Source organism: Macaca fascicularis, chromosome 5, assembly GCF_037993035.2.
Source record: "Macaca fascicularis isolate 582-1 chromosome 5, T2T-MFA8v1.1".
NCBI lineage: Eukaryota > Metazoa > Chordata > Mammalia > Primates > Cercopithecidae > Macaca > Macaca fascicularis.
In genome coordinates, this window is record NC_088379.1 from 155,645,621 (window position 1) to 155,665,915 (window position 20,295).

The window sequence follows — 20,295 nt, forward strand, 5'->3', positions numbered from 1 at the left end:
AAGCCTCAAATTATTTCAAAACAAAAGACTGATTCTCTCTGTCTCTGTCTCTCTCTTTCTCTCTCTCACACACAGACACATATATACATACACACATACACACCTCAAGACCCCAAGACAGACTATCCAGCATGGAATTAGTTTATGTCAGGCCTTTGAGCCCAAGCTGAGCCATCACATCCCCTGTGATCTGCACGTATAGGCCCAGATGGCCTGAAGTAACTGAAGAATCACAAAAGAAGTGAAAATGGCCTGTTCCTGCCTTAACTGATGACATTCCACCACAAAAGAAGTGAAAATGGCCAGTCCTTGACTTAACTGATGACATTCCACCACAAAAGAAGTGAAAATGGCCAGTCCTTGCCTTAAGTGATGACATTACCTTGTGAAATTCCTTTTCCTGGCTCATCCTGGCTCGTCCTGGCTCAAAAAACCTCCCCCACTGAGTACCTTGCAACCCCCACTCCTGCTCAGAGAATAACCCCTCTTTGACTGTAATTTTCCTTTACCTATCCAAATCTTATAAAACGGTCCCACCCCTATCTCCCTTCCCTGACTCCCTTTTCGTACTCAGCCCGCCTGCACCCAGGTGAAATAAACAGCCTTGTTGCTCACACAAAGCCTGTTTGGTGGTCTCTTCACATGGACGTGAGTGACATTTGGTGCCGTGCCTCAGATCGGAGGACCTCCCTTGGGAGATCAATCCCCTGTCCTCCTGTTCTTTGCTCCATGAGAAAGATCCACCTATGAACTCTGGTCCTCAGACCAACCAGCCCAAGGAACATCTCACCAATTTTAAATCAGGTAAGGAGCCTCTCTTTTTACTCTCTTCTCCAACCTCTCTGACTATCCCTCAACCTCTTTCTCCTTTCAATCTTGGCGCCATACTTCAATCTCTCCCTTCTCTTAATTTCAGTTCCTTCCTTTTCTGATAGAGACAAAGGAGACACATTTTATCCGTGGACCCAAAACTCTGGGCATTTTATATGGACCCAGTCACGGACTCGGGAAGACAGTCTTTCCTTGGTGTTTAATCACGCAGGGACGCCTGCCTTGGTCCTTCACCCTTAGTGGCAAGTACGGCTTTTCTGGGGGGCAAGAACCCCCCAACCCCTTCTCTCCCTGTCTCTACCTCTTCTCTGCTTTTCTGGGGGGCAAGAACCCCCCAATCCCTTCTCTCTGTGTCTCTACCCTTTCTTCACTTTTCTGGAGGGCAAGAACCCCCGAACCCTTTCTCTCGGTGTCTCCACCCCTTCTCCGCTTTTCTGGGGGGCAAGAAGCCCCCGATCCCTTCTCTCCATGTCTCTACACCTTCTCCACTTTCCTGGGGGGCAAGCACCTCCCACCCCTTCTCACCGTGTCTCTACCCTTCTCTTTAAACTTGCCTCCTTCACTATGAGCAATCTTCCACCCCTCCATTCCTTCTTCTCCCTTAGCCTGTGTTCTCAAGAACTTTTACCTCTTCAACTCTCACCTGACCTAAAATCTAAGCGTCTTATTTTCTTCTGCAACACCGCTTGACCCCAATACAAACTCGACAGTGCTTCCAAATAGCCAGAGAACAGCACTTTCAATTTTTCCATACTACAAAACCTAAATAATTTTTGTCAAAAAATGGGCAAATGGTCTGAGATGCCTTATATCCAGGCATTTTTCACACTTCGTTCCCTCCCAAATCTCTGTTCCCAATGTGACTCCTCCCAAATCCTCTTTCTTTCCCTCCCGCCTGTCCCCTCAGTCCCAACCCCAAGCATCCCTGAGTCTTTCCAGTCTTCCTTTCCTACAGACCCATCTGACCTCTCCCCTCCTCCCCAGGCTGAGCTAAGTCCCAATTCTTCCTCAGCCTCCGCTCCTCCACCCTATAATCCTTCTATCACCTCCCCTCCTCACACCCAGTCTGGCTTACAGCTTAGTTCCATGACTAGCTCTTCCCCACCTGCCCAACAATTTCCTCTTAGAGAAGTGGCTGGAGTTGAAGGCATAGTCAGGGTACATGTACCTTTTTCTCTATCAGACCTCTCTCAGATCAGTCAGTGTTTAGGCTCTTTCTCATTAGACTTCACTAAATATATACAAGAATTCCAATATCTAACTCTGTCCTACAATTTAACCTGGAGTGACGTAAATGTCATCCTGACTTCTACCCTCTCCTGAGATGAACTGGAAAGAGTTTTTTCTCTAGCCCAATGTCATTATGATAACTGCCAGCTTCACGAGCCAGACCTCCAGGAAGGCATTAGAGCAGTTCCCTGAGAGGATCCCCAATGGAACTGTCAGGAAGATTCCCCAGGAATAGCTAGGCGAGATTACATGATTTCTTGCCTAGTTAAAGGGCTTAAAAAGGCAGCTTACAAAGCTGTTAATTATGACAAGCTTAAAGAAACTACCCAAGGTAAAGACGAAAACCCAGCCCAGTTCATGGCCTGCTTAGCAGCAACCCTTAAACGCTTTACCGCCCTAGACCCAGAAGGTCGCCTTATTCTTAATATGCATTTTATCACCCAATCCACTCCTGACATTAGGAAAAAAACTTCAAAACTTAGAATTTCTGGCCCTCAAACACCACAACAGGAATTCACCAACCTCGCCTTCAAGGTGTACCAGATGGCAACGCATTTCTGAGTTACAATTACTTGCCTCTGCTGTGAGTCAAAACCCAGTCACACTTCCAGTGTACAAGAACTTCAAAATGCCTAAGCCGCACACGCCTAAGCCACAGCAGTCAAGCATTCCTACAAGACTTCCTCCATCAGGATCTTGCTTCAAGTGCCAGAAATCTGGCCACTGGGCCAAGGAATGCCCACACTCCAGGATTCCTCCCAAGCCGTCCCATATGTGCAGGGACCCACTGGAAATCAGACTGCCCAGCTCACCTGGCAGTCACTCCTAGAGCCCCTAAAGCTCTAGCCCAAGGCTCTCTAACTGACTCCTTCCCAGATCTGCTAGGCACAGCGACTGAAGATTGACACTGCCTGATCGCCTCGGAAGCCCCCTGGACCACCACGGACACCAAGCTTTGGGTAACTCTCACAGTGGAGAGTAAGTCGATCTTCTGTTTAATTGATACGGGGGCTACACACCCCACATTACCTTCTTTTCAAGGATCTGTTTCCCTTGCCCCAATAACTGTTGTGGGTATTGCCAAGCTTCAAAACCCCTTAAAACTCCCCACTCTGGTGCCAACTTGGACAACATTCTTTTAAGCACTCTTTTTCAGTTATCCCCACCTGCCCAGTTCCCTTATTAGGCCAAGATATTTTAACCAAATTATCTGCTTCCCTGACTATTCTTGGAGTACAGCCATATCTCATTGCTGCCCTTCTTCCCAACCCAAAGCCTCCTTTGCGTCTTCCTCTCATATCCCCCCACCTTAACCCACAATCCCTCAGACCAACCACCCCAAGGAACATCTCACCAATTTTAAATTGGGTAAGCGGCCTCTCTTTTTACTCTCTTCTCCAACCTCTCTCACTATCCCTCAACCTCTTTCTCCTTATATCAACTCTACTCCCCCCATATTTGGACCTCTCACAACACAAACTACTATTCCTGTGGCCGCTGCTTTATGCATCTCTTGGCAAAAACCCACTGGAATTCCCCTAGGTAACCTTTCACCTTCTCGATGTTCCTTTACTCTTCATATCCAATGCCCAACTACATACATCACTGAAACAATTGGAGCCTTCCAACTCCATATTACAGACAAGCCCTCTGTCAATACTGGCAAACTTAAAAACATTAGCAGTAATTATTGCTTAGGAAGACACTTACCCTGTATTTCACTCCATACTTGGCTACCTTCCCCTTGCCCTTCAGACTCTCCTCCAAGGTCCGCTTCTTGTTTACTTATACCCAGTCCCGAAAATAACAGTGAAAGGTTGCTCATAGATACTCAACATTTTCTCATACACCATGAAAATCGAACCTTCCCCTCTACAGTTACCTCATCAGTCCCCATTACAACCTCTGACAGTTGCCGCCCTAGCTGGATCCCTAGGAGTCTGGGTACAAGACTCCCCCTTTCAGCACTCCCTTTCATCTTTTTACTTTGCATCTCCAGTTTTGCCTCGCACAAGGTCTCTTCTTCCTCTGTGGATCCTCCACCTACATGTGTCTACCTGCTAATTGGACAGGCACATGCACACTAGGTTTCCTTACTCCCAAAATTCAATTTGCAAATGGGACCGAAGAGCTCCCTGTTCCCCTCATGACACCGACACAACAAAAAAGAGTTATTCCACTAATTCCCTTGCTTGTCGATTTAGGACTTTCTGCCTTCACTGTTGCTCTCGGTGCTGGAAAAGCAGGCATTTCAACCTCTGTCACAACCTTCCGTAGCCTTTCTAATGACTTCTCTGCTAGCATTACAGACATATCACAAACTTTATCAGTCCTCCAGGCCCAAGTTGACTCTTTAGCTGCAGGTGTCCTCCAAAACCACCAAGGCCTTGACTTACTCACTGCTGAAAAAGGAGGACTCTGTATATTCTTAAATGAAGAGTGTTGTTTTCACCTAAATCAATCTGGCCTGGTGCGTGACAACATAAAAAAACTCAAGGATAGAGCCCAAAAACCTGCCTACCAAACAAGTAATTATGCTGAACCCTCCTGGGGACTCTCTAATTGGATGTCCTGGGTCCTCCCAATTCTTAGTCCTTTAATACCTATTTTTCTACTTCTTTTATTCGGACCTTGTATCTTCTATTTAGTTTCTCAATTCATCCAAAACTGTATCCATGCCATCACCAATCATTCTATATGACAAATATTTCTTCTAACAACCCCAAAATATCACCCCTTACCACAAAAATCTTCCTTCAGCTTAATCTCTCCCACTCTAGGTTCCCATGCCACTCCTAATCCCACTTGAAGAAGCCCTGAGAAACATCGCCCATTATCTCTCCACGCCACCCCGCAAAAAAAAAATTTTCTTTGCTGCCCCAACACTTCAATACTATTTTATGTTATTTTTCTTATTAATATAAGAAGCCAGGAATGTCAGGCCTCTGAGCCCAAGCTGAGCCATCGCATCCCCTGTGACCTGCACGTATATATAGGTATATACTCCCAGATGGCCTGAAGTAACTGAAGAATCACAAAAGAAGTGAAAATGGCCTGTTCCTGCCTTAACTGATGACATTCCACCACAAAAGAAGTGAAAATGGTCAGTCCTCGCCTTAAGTAATGACATCACCTTGTGAAATTCCTTTTCCTGGCTCATCCTGGCTCAAACAAGCTCCCCTACTGAGCACCTTGCAACCCCCACTCCTGCCCGCCAGGGAACAACTCCCCTTTGACTGTAATTTTCCTTTATCTACCCAAATCCTATAAAACGGCCCCACCCCTATCTCCCTCCCTGTCTCTCTTTTTGGACTCAGTCCGTCTGCACCCAGGTGAAATAAATAGCCTTGTTGCTCACACAAAGCCTGTTTGGTGGTCTCTTCACAACAGACATGAGTGACAGTTTATATTTTATCTTATTTGCTTTAATAAAATTTTGTAGCTTCATTCCAAAGAGCATGTGTACTTTTCTTGCAGAATTTGGCCCAAAACATTGTTTTTGTCATATCTATGAACACACTGTATTTCTGATGTCCATTCTTAGCTGGTTACTGACTTTCAAAGAAAACCTATTAATTTTTTGCATAACTCTCTCATATCTAATAATCTCACCAAATTCTTTTATTAACTCTGGTAGAAAAACGTTCAAGATCCAGGTACACCTCAGGACACAGGAATTAGATTTTCCTAGACCACAGCATTAGAAATTTGAAACTACTCTTATTTCTTTCTTTAATAGTATTTATATTAGCTATATCTTACACTTGCAAGAACATCAAAAAATATGTTAACAACACTGATAGTAAGTATCACTCATTTTTCCTGATTTTAAAAGAGATGACTTTAATCATTTAAAATATTTAATAGTCTTTACCATATTTGTAAGTTTCCTTATATAAATCTTTTTCTCTGAGTTTTAATAGGGCTGGCAGCTAAAAATCATCATATGCTTTTTTTCTACCTTTACTGATATCTTCATGTTTTTTCTATTTTTAATTTGTTGATGTAATTTATTTTGCAGGTAGATATCCCAAAATAAACATTTTATAATTCCAGTAAAAGTTTTCAGTCATCATACTATATAATTCATTCTTTATATTGATGAATTATGTTATTTAAAGTTATAGTTTAAATATTATACTTATATTCTTAAGCGAAATTGGTCTTCTAGAGTTTTATTTTTCTAGAATAATTTTCAGATTTGCTGATTGTGTAAAATTCACTTGGAAGATTTTTCATCTTTTCTAATGTACCAGAAAAATGTCAGCAACATATGAGTTTATCTGTTCTTGATATGTTAGAAGCTATACAGTGCTTTTAAATATTTTTCCAATTCTATAGCAAATGTACTACTTGTCAAATTTTCTAGTTTACCTTAGGTGAATTTGGGTCATTTTTATAGCTACAAAACCATTAATTTCCTGTAGAAATTTATATTTCTTATACATGTTCAGGCACAACTACTGAGATAAGCAATGGTCCCGGGATGGGTTTATCACTTAGTCCTCTCCTATGATAATCCAAGGAGAAAGGTGTATGCTCCCTCATTTCCTCAGCTACAATAATATTATGCTCCAAACCCTAAAGACAGAGAAATTTCACACCTGTGTGTTCAGTTCCTCTCGAGAAACCTGGATGATCTTACCTTTGCCATAGAGATTTTCATTTCTGGCTAACTAGCTCTGTTTTGCCCAGAAAGGGAGAACTCCTTCACCAGTTTTCTTTATAGGAAAACCATCAGAGTCAAGACTCACCTCTGATTATTAACATTAGATCAGCCAAACAAGAAGCTTCTCTGATCAAGCTTCTCTGGTAGCTCAACTGCAACTGAGACCAGAGGCTAAAGAGACACGTACTATCTCCAAGAACCCCCATGACTCTCCAATAAACCTAGATTTTAATTTTTTGATGACGTATACTATGTTTCTTTGGACCTGCCATTTTACCGGGACAATTTGCCATGATTATCATTAAAAAACGGTAATTTCCACACACCAACCACATGTGTAACCTACCTCAAATTCCGCATGTCTGTGAATATCTTCTGCTCTCTGCCTGCTCAGGATAAATTCAGCTTCATTTGCTACTCTTACTAGATGATCTTTCATTGTCTGGCTAAGCAATCTGTAAAAAATGAATGTTATCAAATAAATATATGTATTCACACACAACATAAATGATTATTCACTGCTTACTGTGGAGAGGAAGGAATCCTTACTTTCTTCTTTTGACATCATACACAATGAGGTACCATTATTTCACACTAAATAATTGAGGAATGTAACAACAGCAAAAGCTTACCCTTCTGGCAATAGCAGATTGGCTTCTATCAGACTAGCCATGTAACAAAAGCAACTAAAAATACTAGATTAAAGTTGTGTTTTAATCTTTTAAAATGCACTGGAAAGTTACCAAGGCAGCCAAAATTAACCAGGGAAGATCACAGAGAAGAAAGCACACAAAAGACAATCAGTTTGACTTTTTACATTAAAGCATTTGCTATTCCCAAGTGAGAACAGAGGAGCTACACAGACCTGTCACTAGTCTCACAAAGATAAACAGGAAAAAACTGAGGTTCACAGTCTGTCAACGTGGGGGAGTCTTGGTAGACTACCCAAGAGTTACAACAGGTATCAGGCATACCCCAGAAAGCAAGAAATAGATCAGGCCTCAAAACACTGAAACAGACCTTCAGAGAACATCTGGTGATTGGTATTTAGGTTAACTGGCAGCCAAAAAGCTAAGCAAAGCTTTCAGGGCGGGGAGAAAAAAATCAGAAATAGCAATGCAGGAGGGCCATGGTAAAACCCCAGGTTTTCAGAGGACCTCAAAGGGGCTGCACACTAGGAGAAGGCAAAATAGGCCAAACTCTCACAAGAACTTTAAAAAAAAAAAAAAAACCCAACCCTTGAGTCAGCTCAGACCCTAAATTAATACAATCAGCTATTAGTCTAACTGCTAATCAGAAACCAAAAGGAAGTCCTTTCTAAAGGAAGATAATATCATAGAGGCTTAAATTTACCCTTGCAATTTTAAAATACAATTTTCAGCATTCAGTCACCAATTAACAGGCACAAGAGACAATATCATACAAATGAAAACTAAATAGAAACTGGTTCACATCTGGACATTGAAATGAATGTAGTTAATATGTTTAGAACTCATTGTGTAATAGAGAATTCCAATAAAGAATGAAAACTGTAAACGTACTGAAAAAATAAATAAATATAAAAATAGATTTACTGGGTTATTAAGCTCAGCCAAAAAAGAAAAAATCAACTGAAAGATAGGTCAATGACAACTAGACTGAAACATAGTAAGAAAACTTACTGAAAATTGAACAAAGTAAATAACAGACATACAGGACATGGTAAAAGGATCTAATATAAGTGTATCTATAGTGTAAGAAAGAGTAGACACATAATTAGAAAGAAGCCATATTTGAAGAGATAATGGCCAAGATTTTTCAAAATTGGGAAAAAACACTGAGCGATATGTTGATGGAGGGCTACAAAACCCAAGCAGGGTTTTCAAGGATACCCCGCTTAGGCAGTAATAGTAAAACTATCAAAGAAAAAAACTCTTAATAGCAGACAGGGGGAGAGGCCTTCAAAAGAGCAACAATAAGCCTAATGGAAGCCAGAGAAGAATGCAATGACCTATTTAAAATACTAAACAAAAATACTACCTAAAAGGCCAGTCCAGTGGCTCACACCTATAATCCCAGCACTTTGGGAGGCCCAGGCGAGAGGATCACATGAGGCCAGTAGTTCAAGACCAGCCTTGGCAATGTAGTGAGATTCCATCTCTACCAAAAAAGTTTTTTTTTAATTAGCTCAGCATGGTGGTACATGCCTATGGTCCCAGCTACTCAGGAGCCTGAGGCAGAAGGATCACTTGAGTCAATGAGTTTCAAGTTATAGTTAGCTATGATCCCACCACAGCACTCCAGCCTGAGCAACAGAGAGAGATCCTGTCTCAAAACAAAAAAACCAACCACCTAAGAATTCTATCATATTCAAGATCAGCCTAGCTAACGTAGTGAAACCCTGTCTCTACTAAAAATACAAAAATTAGCCAGGCATGATGGCAGGTGCCTGTAATCCCAGATACTAGGGAGGCTGAGGTGGAAGAATGGCTTGAACTTGGGTGGCGAAGCTTGCAGTGAGCCGAGATCGCGTCATCGCACTCCAGCCTGGGCGACAGAGCAAGACTCCGACGAAAGAAAGAAAAAGAAAAAGAAAAAGAGAAAGAGAAAGAGAAAGAGAAAGAGAGAGAGAGAGAGAGAGAGAGAGAGAGAGAGAGAGAGAGAGAGAGAGAAAGAGAAAGGAAAGAAAGGAAAGAAAGGAAAGAAAGGGAGGAAAGGAGGAAGGAAAGGGAGGAAAGGGAGGAAAGGGAGGAAAGGAGGAAGGGAAGGGAAGGGAAGGGAAGGGAAGGGAAGGGAAGGGAAGGGAAGGGAAGGGAAGGGAAGGGAAGGGAAGGGAAGGGAAGGGAAGGGAAGGGAAGGGGGAAGGGAAGGGAAGGGAAGGGAAGGGAAGGGAAGGGAAGGGAAGGGAAGGGAAGGAAGGGAAGGGAAGGGAAGGGAAGGGAAGGGAAGGGAAGGGAAGGGAAGGGAAGGGAAGGGAAGGGAAGGGAAGGGAAGGGAAGGGAAGGGAAGGGAAGGGAAGGAAGGGAAGGGAAGGGAAGGGAAGGGAAGGGAAGGGAAGGGAAGGGAAGGGAAGGGAAGGGAAGGGAAGGGAAGGGAAGGGAAGGGAAGGGAAGGGAAGGGAAGGGAAGGGAAGGGAAGGGAAGGGAAGGGAAGGGAAGGGAAGGGAAGGGAAGGGAAGGGAAGGGAAGGGAAGGGAAGGAAGGGAAGGGAAGGGAAGGGAAGGGAAGGGAAGGGAAGGGAAGGGAAGGGAAGGGAAGGGAAGGGAAGGGAAGGGAAGGGAAGGGAAGGGAAGGAAGGGAAGGGAAGGGAAGGGAAGGGAAGGGAAGGGAAGGGAAGGGAAGGGAAGGGAAGGGAAGGGAAGGGAAGGGAAGGGAAGGGAAGGGAAGGGAAGGGAAGGGAAGGGAAGGGAAGGGAAGGGAAGGGAAGGGAAGGGAAGGGAAGGAAGGGAAGGGAAGGGAAGGGAAGGGAAGGGAAGGGAAGGGAAGGGAAGGGAAGGGAAGGGAAGGGAAGGGAAGGAAGGGAAGGGAAGGGAAGGGAAGGGAAGGGAAGGGAAGGGAAGGGAAGGAAGGGAAGGGAAGGGAAGGGAAGGGAAGGGAAGGGAAGGGAAGGGAAGGGAAGGGAAGGGAAGGGAAGGGAAGGGAAGGGAAGGGAAGGGAAGGGAAGGGAAGGGAAGGGAAGGGAAGGGAAGGGAAGGGAAGGGAAGGGAAGGGAAGGAAGGGAAGGGAAGGAAGGGAAGGGAAGGGAAGGGAAGGGAAGGGAAGGGAAGGGAAGGGAAGGGAAGGGAAGGGAAGGGAAGGAAGGGAAGGGAAGGGAAGGGAAGGGAAGGGAAGGGAAGGGAAGGGAAGGGAAGGGAAGGGAAGGGAAGGGAAGGGAAGGGAAGGGGAAGGGAAGGGAAGGGAAGGGAAGGGAAGGGAAGGGAAGGGAAGGGAAGGGAAGGGAAGGGAAGGGAAGGGAAGGGAAGGGAAGGGAAGGGAAGGGAAGGGAAGGGAAGGGAAGGAAGGGAAGGGAAGGGAAGGGAAGGGAAGGGAAGGGAAGGGAGGGAAGGGAAGGGAAGGGAAGGGAAGGGAAGGGAAGGGAAGGGAAGGGAAGGGAAGGGAAGGGAAGGGAAGGGAAGGGAAGGGAAGGGAAGGGAAGGGAGGAAGGGAAGGGAAGGGAAGGGAAGGGAAGGGAAGGGAAGGGAAGGGAAGGGAAGGGAAGGGAAGGGAAGGGAAGGGAAGGGAAGGGAAGGGAAGGGAAGGGAAGGGAAGGGAAGGGAAGGGAAGGGAAGGGAAGGGAAGGGAAGGGAAGGGAAGGGAAGGGAAGGGAAGGAGGGAAGGGAAGGGAAGGGAAGGGAGGGAAGGGAAGGGAAGGGAAGGGAAGGGAAGGGAAGGGAAGGGAAGGGAAGGGAAGGGAAGGGAAGGAAGGGAAGGGAAGGGAAGGGAAGGGAAGGGAAGGGAAGGGAAGGGAAGGGAAGGGAAGGGGAAGGGAAGGAAGGGAAGGGAAGGGAAGGAAGGGAAGGGAAGGGAAGGGAAGGGAAGGGAAGGGAAGGGAAGGGAAGGGAAGGGAAGGGAAGGGAAGGAAGGGAAGGGAAGGGAAGGGAAGGGAAGGGAAGGGAAGGGAAGGGAAGGGAAGGGAAGGGAAGGGAAGGGAAGGGAAGGGAAGGGAAGGGAAGGGAAGGGAAGGGAAGGGAAGGGAAGGGAAGGGAAGGGAAGGGAAGGGAAGGGAAGGGAAGGGAAGGGAAGGGAAGGGAAGGGAAGGGAAGGGAAGGGAAGGGAAGGGAAGGGAAGGGAAGGGAAGGGAAGGGAAGGAAGGGAAGGGAAGGGAAGGGAAGGGAAGGGAAGGGAAGGGAAGGGAAGGGAAGGGAAGGGAAGGGAAGGGAAGGGAAGGGAAGGGAAGGGAAGGAAGGGAAGGGAAGGGAAGGGAAGGGAAGGGAAGGGAAGGGAAGGGAAGGGAAGGGAAGGGAAGGGAAGGGAAGGGAAGGGAAGGGAAGGGAAGGGAAGGGAAGGGAAGGGAAGGGAAGGGAAGGGAAGGGAGAAAAGAATTCTATCCTCAAAAAGTATCCTTCAATAATGAGATTTAAAGGGTCCAGAATATACCACTGTCGGAAAAAAAAGAGTCTTTTTCTGAACTTCCTTTATCTGCCTAAACAGAGAAGCTCCCAAAAGAATTCAGCTTTCATCAATCCCTTCCCAGGGAGTTTTGCAACCAAGGAAGATTGACTATTATCAGTAAAGACGAGAAGTTAGTACCAGGATAAGAAATTATCTAAATAGACGTTGTTGCAAAACTGTAATATCACTTAACTATTCTCCTAAGGGCCTACTTACTGTGCGCAAAATCATTAGCTTCCCCAAATGTGTCCTTCATTACCTCACTTTTACCCTATTAAAATGGTATGTATATAACCCAAATTCTAACCCCTTCCTTGAGTCACATTTTTCTGTGAATTCTTTTTTTTTTTTTTTTTTTTTTTTGAGATGAAGTTTTGCTCTGTCGCCCAGGCTGGAGTATAATAGCATGATCTCGGCTCACCGCAACCTCCGCCTCCTGGGTTCAAGCGACTCTCCCGCCTCAGCCTCCCAAGTAGCTGAGATTACAGGCACCCGTCATCATGCCCGGCTAATTTTTGTATTTTTAGTAGAGACGAGGGTTCACCATGTTAGCCAGGGTGGTCTTGAACTCCTGACCTCAGGTGACCCAGTCGCCTTGGCCTCCCAAAGTGCTGAGATTACAGGCGTGAGCCAAAGCAGCCGGCCGAATTCTGATATACTTATTTATGACTAAAAATAGGTCTTTTTTCTTGCTAATCTGTGTTTGTCTGTTTAATTCACAGATCCCCAAACAACAAACCTAAGAGGTTAGAGGAAAACTTTTCCTCATCACCAAAAGCAAAATAAGAACATTCCATGACAAATAAAATAGGGAGAATTTGTCACCAGCCAACCAACATTCTTCATAAAGATGAAAAATAATGTAAGATTGATACAAGTCAAGGAAAACAATTGGAGCAATGAAAACGACAAACGTGGGTAAATCTAAAAGAATACTGAATATTTGCAATAATTATGTAACTTCTAGAATTAAAAAATACTGCAATCTAAAATATATAACCACAGCATACAAGGCAAGAGAAACCAAATGAATTACTATTGTAAGTTTCTTGTATCATACATAGATTGGCAAAAGAATCAGTTTATGTAAGATGTTAATTATAATATTCATACTAGAATCTCTGGGTGACCACTAAAGGTATTTAAAATAATATACAACCATCAAGTTAATGGGGAAAAAATTAAGGAACAAATACTTAGCTCAAAAGAAGGGGGGAAAAAAAGAAACACAAGATATGGAGCAAATATAAAGGACATAAATAATAAGATGATAAATTTTAACCTAAACGTATCAGAAATACATAGAAAGTAAACATTTAGTAGTAAAATTATTGTCAAATCAATTTTTTTAAGTATATGATGCTTGTAAGTGACACGATTTCAATATAAGGTTGAACAAAGATTGAAAAGCATAGTTTCAGAAAACATGAACAATTTTTAAAAGCTAAAAGAAAGATAATAAACTTGTATTAGTATAAGAAGCAAACAGAAATAACAAGATAAACCTGTTAAATTAATAAGAGGATAAATGAAGTACACACACAGAAATTTAGTATTTTGAGATTCTAAATTTGTATGCTCCTAAGAATACGGCCTACTACCAGATATAGAATATAAAAAGTTATAGAATACTTTTTAACCTGACCTGACTGACATATCGAGAACATTATACCCAGTAAGAGAATAATAAATATTATTTTCAGGTAAACATGGAATATATACAAAAAATAGGCAAAATGTGGGGTCATAAAGCAATTTATAGCGAATTTCAAGTGATAAAATCATACTTAGTATGTTCTTTGATATACTTCAATTAAACTAGAAATAACACGATATAGATCACTCTGCAAGAAGCTCTAAGCTGACCACCAATTTTCCTAACCTCCTGTTATCCACAGCATTATGTAATCTTCTCCTTTACAGTGTAGGAAGGAGATGGGACTTGCCTCTAAGCAAGAAAATATGGCAACAATGAAGGAATAACACTTCAATAATTACATTAAACAAGACGGTAACTTGCATCTTGCTAGCAGACTCTATTGACACTCTCCCTTAATGGCTAAGCTAAAGAAACCTGCCATGTTATGAGCTGCCCTGTGTAGAGGCCTCCACGGCAAGGAGCTGAGTAGAGCCCCAGACAACAGCTCACAAGGAATTCAGATTCTCAGTCTAACGACTCAGAATGAACTTAATTCTGCCAACAGTCACATGATCATGGAAGCAGATCCTTTCCTAGTCAAACCTCAAATAAAACTGCAACTCTGGCCAACACCTTAACTGCAGCCTTGTAAGTGAACCTGAAGGAGAGGCCCAACTAAGCCATGCCTAGATTCCTGACCAAAAAAAATTGAGATAATAAATGTATGTTTCTTTAAGGCTAAGTTGTGATAATATTATTAACATAGCAGTCACTAAGTAATATCATTCCATGTCTAAAAACTAAAGAATGCAACTCTGAAAAAAACTCACACATAAAAGAATATATCATAATGGAAATTAGGAAATGTTTGCAGTAAAACGTAGTAAAAACAATGTGCCAAAATCTGTGGATTTAGATAAACCTTAAACCAATGCTTAGAGGGAAACTGATATACTGAATAAAAACACTTAAGAAGAAAAAAAATGTCAAAATAAATTATGCAAGTATTGAACTGAAAAAATTAGAAAAAGAACAGCCAGTGAACACTGAAAGTAAACTAAGGATAAGAACAGAAATTAAATAGAAAATAAAAATACACTTTAGAAGATAAAGTTAAAAGTTATTTGAAATACTGAAAAAATCCAAAACAAATATGTAAACAATTAAAATTAATAATTGAATTTAGAAAGGTCATTGGGTTTAAGGCAAATACACAAAAATCAACTAGATTATTTTTATAGGTTACTAACAAAGTAAAAACGATTTTTAAATACTATTTGAAAAGCATTCAAAACCATCAAAATATGTAGGAAAAGGAAAGAAAAATGTGCTAGAATTCTGCATGTCAAACAGAAAGAATGGTAAAAGAAGTTAAAAAAAAAAAACTTAAAGAAAAAAGTATACTATGTTCATGAAAGGGAAAGGCCTGTATTATAAAGATACCAATTCTCCACAAAGCTATTTATAGATACAGTCCAATCAAAATCCTAGTAGGTCTCTCTGCATAATCTGATGAGTTCAAATTTAATTCCAAAAGCCATAGAAAATGTAAACAAACAAGAATACGTGAGACATTCTTGAAGAGGGGAACAGAGATGAAAATCATGATAATGATATTAAAAGACTTAAAAGTAAGATGGTCTTTTCCAAAAACTGGTCTTAGATCAACTGATGCTCATATGGACAAATTAACCTTGACTTCTACCTCAAACCATACAAACAAACCAATTCCAAATGAATCCTAGAGAAGACCTAAAGATTTCAGGAAGTTTAAAAAGTTTCTAGAAGATTACGTAAGAGAGCATCTTCCTGGCTGGGTCAATGTAAAGACTTACTGCATCAAACAAAAATACACAAAACATAAGAAAAATAGTGACAAAATGAACCACATCAAAATTTAAAGACTTGTGTTTATGAAAGCCACCACTAAGAGAATTAAAAACCAAACTTCAGAGAGGGAGAATATATTTGGAATAATTACAACTAATGAGAAACTGGTATCTTAAAAATATTAAAAAGCCTCTTACAAATAAAAGAAAATGATCACAATTTTTAAAATGGGAAAAGAACACAAGCACTTCACAAAAGAAGATTTCCAAATGGTGAATAAGATTACGAAAAGTTGTTCAGCAATACTAGTAATCAAGGAAATAAAAATTAAAACTATAAAATATACTATACTCCACCAGAATGGCTATATGTTTAAAAGGCTGGCATTACCAAGTTATATCAAAGATGTGAAGTAACATAGACTCTTATAATCACAAAATATATTAATTAAAATGTTCATGGCAATTATTTACAATAACCAAACATTAGCAACTACCCAAATGTCCATTAAAAATATAGCTAATTTTTAAAATGTTGGACTTTCATAAAGTAAAATCCTAAGTAGGAACAAAAAGAATTAGTATTATGCATAACAATATGAATTTCACTAACAATATTGAGCAAAAACACACAAAAATATAAAATGTATGAACTGCCTTGTATAAAGATAAAAATTAAAAAAATAAAACTATGGTATTAGAAGTTAAGAGATTAAGAAATGGCTACCTTCAGTGCTACCTCTATATAAAGGGACTCATATGGAACACTGATAATGCCTACAGAGTTCTAAATCTTTTAATAAAATGTCTTGGATGTATAAACAAATGACCCATGCTGATTAATGCTTTTATAACACCATTTACTTATAAACGTATCAACAGAATGATTCACTTTATGTAATCTGGAACATGTTTGTTATGTATAGGTCTTCTAAACTTCCTTCTTTAATAGGAGTTGGGAAGATAGAGTGTACAGGGATAGAATTATTATTATTATTATTATTATTATTATTATTAGGGACAAGGTCTCGCTCTGTCACCCAGGCTGAAGTGCAGTGGTGCAATTATGGCTCACAGAAACCTCAACCTCCCAAGCTCAAGTGATCTGCCTACCTCAGTCTGCTGAGTACCTGGGACTACTTACATGTGCCATCGTATCCTGCAAGTTATTTTGGTGTTATAGAGACAGGGTCTCACTATGTTGTCTACATTGGTCTCAAACTCCTGAGCTCAAGGGATCCTACTGCCTTAGCCTCCCAAAGTGCTGAAATTATGGGCATGAACATACATGGCCTGTAAGGATTATTTTTTAAATTTATATAACAAAAGTGGCTAAAAAGTGCCACTAGAAAATGCCCACCTACAAAAGTTACACCCAGCAGTCATCAACAATGACATGAACTTACTCCCATTCCACAGGGCACTTGCCTCACTTTGTAGCAATGTTTTTATTTAAAATAGAAATAAGGCCAGGTACAGTGGCTCATGCCTATAATCCCAGCACTTAGAATTAAGACTGCTTGAGCCCAGGAGCTTGAGACCAGCCTGGGTAAAATAAAGAGACCTCTTCTCTACAAAAAAAATTAAAAATAAAAATAAAAATAAATTAGCTGAGCATGGTGGTGCATACCTGTAGTCTCAGCTACTCAAGAGGCCAAGGCAGGAGAATCACCTGAGCCCAGGAGGTGGAGGCTGCAGTGAACTGTGATGTTATCACTGCACTGCAGCCAGGGCGTCAAAGTAAGACTCTGTCTCAAAAAACAAACAAACAAAAAAACAAACAGAAACATGGATCCACAGCAATGATCACACTTTTTTTTTTTTTTTTTTTTTTTTTTTTTTTGGAGATAGAGTCTCACTCTGTTGCCCAGGCTAGAGTGCAGTGACAGGATCTCGACTCACTGCAACCTCCGCTTCCTGGGTACAAGTGATTCTCATGTCTCAGCCTCCCAAGTAGCTGGGATTACAGGTACATGAGCCACCACCCCCAGCTAATTTTTGTATTTTTAGTAGAGACAGGGTTTCACCATGTTGGCCAGGCTGGTCTTGAATTCCTGACCTAAAATGATCCACCTGCCTTGGCCGTCCAGGGTGCTGGAATTACAGGCGTGACCCACCACACCCTGCCAGCACTCTTAATAATGTGCTATATGAACACGTTCCCACAGTGCAGAAAAACATGTGGAAAATATTCCTTGAGAATCAATGAATTTTACTACAACACTATCTATGAAAGTGAGAATCTTAAATAATCAAAATATACAATCATACAATAAAAGTAGATTGTTCCAAATTGACAAAATGATGTCCACAATATACGCTAAGAGGAAAAATAAACCTGAGGAATATTATGAATAATATGAGCTTGGGGAACATATAAAAGAAAATATACTTTATTTTAATTGCCAATAATCTAGAACAGGGGTCAGCAAATTAAGGTATGTGTATCAAATCTAGCCTGCCAACAGTTTTTGGTTAGTACATTCTATAGGAGCACAACTAGGCCCATTTGTTTAAGTGTTATCCATGGCTGTTTTCAAATCACCATACTACACTGAGTTGACCAGTTGTGAAAAAGACCATGTGTACTGCAAGGCCTAAAGAACTATCTGGCCTTTTACAGAAAAAGCACATGTCTGGGCTAGCGAGTGAGGCTTAAGTCCTCCTCCTTATATTTCTCTGTTCTTTGAAGCTTTACAACAATCAACAATCAAAAGAAAGGAAAACAGAAAATCCTTAAAGAAAATAAAGAAGCTTTCTGCCATTCTATCACTTTGTTTCGATCTCTATTAGGCTCACATACACTATCATAATTTGAATCCAGCTCTGTCAGACTCTCTCTTCTATCCCCAAACTGTCTTCCAGCTACTTTAGAAGTTAGTGCAATACCTTATCTGTGATTTTGGGATGACATCATCAGGGTATTTCTTTTCAAATGCTATTAAACAGTACTCATTTAGGCATTACAGACAAAAACAATCCCTAGTGTAATTTTAAAACCCACTAATGAATAACTTCCTCTGATTCTACAGATAGAGAAAGCAAGGGCTTTCAAGAGTACAGATGTGAAATACTAGTTTGGGTTCTTAGTTTCCCTCTAGAGACCTAAAACCACATTGTGAATTTAACATCAATATATTGCCTTTGCCTTGTACTTTCAAACATTAATTGAATTGATTAGTCAATGGCACACTATACTAGTCCCCAAACAAGTAACCTCAAAGTTACTCTAGTCTCTTTCCTCTTCTCTACCACCATCCTCCAGGCCCCTAATCAATCAACAAATCTTGTCAATATTTCCTTTGTAATATTCTCAGCTTTAATTTATGCTGTTTCATAGCCAATGCCCTAAAAATAAACGTTTCATCATTTCATACACATTATAACAATAAATCTTTTGAGTGCTAATTCTGATCTTTTAACATTTTTGTGCCTCTGCCTTTTAAAAACACTGTCAAACATCTGTTCAACACCTATTACATTATAGACTAGGCTAAGCAGCAAAGATGACCTTTCATTATATTTTAGTTGGGGAAAAAGAGAATACACTGGAGTCCTTTCCAGCTTGAAATTCATATTAATATAAGTGCTCTGGTAGACATACCCTAATGTGACCTCCAGTGAGTCGTGGCTTTATATGATCCCAACCCCCTGAGTTCAACCTGGGCAAAATCTGGCACTTCCTTCTAGCAAACAGAATATGGTAAAGATTATGGGATAATCATTCCTTAATTAGGTTACTTTACATGCCAATGGTGATGGGATAATCACTCTGGTACTTACGTAATAAAGCTCTGCCCTAGCACACTGCAGAGATTCTCCTGCCACCCTTGAAGAAGAAGTAAGTGGCTATGTGTGACAAGGCCATGAGACAGGGAAGTATGGACAGCCTGTAGGATCTGAGAGCATCCTCACAGTGACAGTAAACAAGAAAATGGGAAACTCAGTCCCACAACAGCATGGAACTGAATTCTGCCAAGAAATTTGTGACCCCAAGCTCCAGAAAGAAATGCAGTTTGACCAACACCTTTATTGTAGACTTGTAAAACCCTAAGCAGAAGATCCAGCTGAGTCTAGACTGCTGACCCATAGAAACTGTAGGATAGTAAACATAAAATTGTTTCAAGCTGCAAAATTTGTGGGAATTTGTTATAAAATAAGCAATACAAATAAAATTAGAACATAAAAATACGTTTGCTATCATATCTCTACAGAAGCAAAGATCACAATAATCTACTAAAGATGAAAAAAAGCTCCAATAGAAAATTAGAGCACGAAGATGAGCCTTAAACAAAGGGCAAAAGCAACAAAGAGAGAAAGATACTTCAGATAACAGTATGAACAAAGTTATCAAGAGAAAAAAATTTTTTTTTTCCTTGAGATGGAGTCTCACTCTGTCACCAGGCTAGAGTGCAGTGGCGCTATCTCATCTCACTGCAACCTCTGGCTCCCTGGTTCAAGCGATTCTCCTGCCTCAACCTCCTGAGTAACTGGGATTACAGGCATGCGCCACCACGCCCAGGTAATTTTTGGATTTTTAGTAGAGACGGGATTTCACTTTGTTGGCCAGGATGTTCTCGATCTCCTGACCTCATGATCCACCCGCCTTGGCCTACAAAAGTGCTGGGATTACAGGCGTGAGCCACCACGACCGGCCAAGAAAAAATCTTGTGTGTTCCATTTTCAAGAGAACCAAAACATCCCTTTCTATTATGTAGTTTTCAAGATGTCCATTTACTGACACATACACTCAGATAGGTAGACGGATAATTTTCTGTCTTGATGTTTCATTCATTTTTCTGGTTATGTAGCATTTAAAAACCATGCAACACTTTAATAATGAAGCAACAAGTGAAAGCTCCCAACCCTCTTTCCTGTTCACTTTTCGGAATACATCACCACCATCAGTAGTTTATGTTCCTGTCCTTACATTTATCTAAACTTATAGAAACATACACAGTATTTATGTTCATATGTATGAAACACATACAGTATTTATGTGCATATATATACACAAATGTACATGTT

The 20,295-nt window shown here is 41.1% G+C and overlaps 1 protein-coding gene and 1 long non-coding RNA gene across 8 annotated transcripts in view; one reads left to right on the forward strand and one right to left on the reverse strand.

Moving 5' to 3' along the window:
- LRBA (LPS responsive beige-like anchor protein) overlaps positions 1-20,295 on the reverse strand; it is a 768,738-nt gene that overhangs the window by 482,600 nt on the left and 265,843 nt on the right. For all 6 annotated transcript variants that reach the window (XR_012435154.1, XR_010586615.2, XM_015450901.3 and 3 more), the window contains exon 36: positions 7,077-7,185. Coding sequence is in view for 4 of the 6 variants with exons in the window: in XM_015450901.3 (XP_015306387.2) it covers positions 7,077-7,185 (109 nt within the window). In the remaining 2 variants the exon portion in view is untranslated. The remainder of the gene's footprint in view (positions 1-7,076; positions 7,186-20,295) is intronic.
- On the forward strand, positions 668-5,125 carry LOC123573451 (uncharacterized). 2 transcript variants are annotated; one of them, XR_006698023.3, is made up of 3 exons: positions 668-804; positions 2,938-3,039; positions 4,987-5,125. It is a non-coding gene; the product is annotated as an uncharacterized lncRNA (long non-coding RNA). The 2 variants fall into 2 exon arrangements; XR_012435160.1 differs by lacking the exon at positions 668-804 and adding an exon at positions 949-1,077.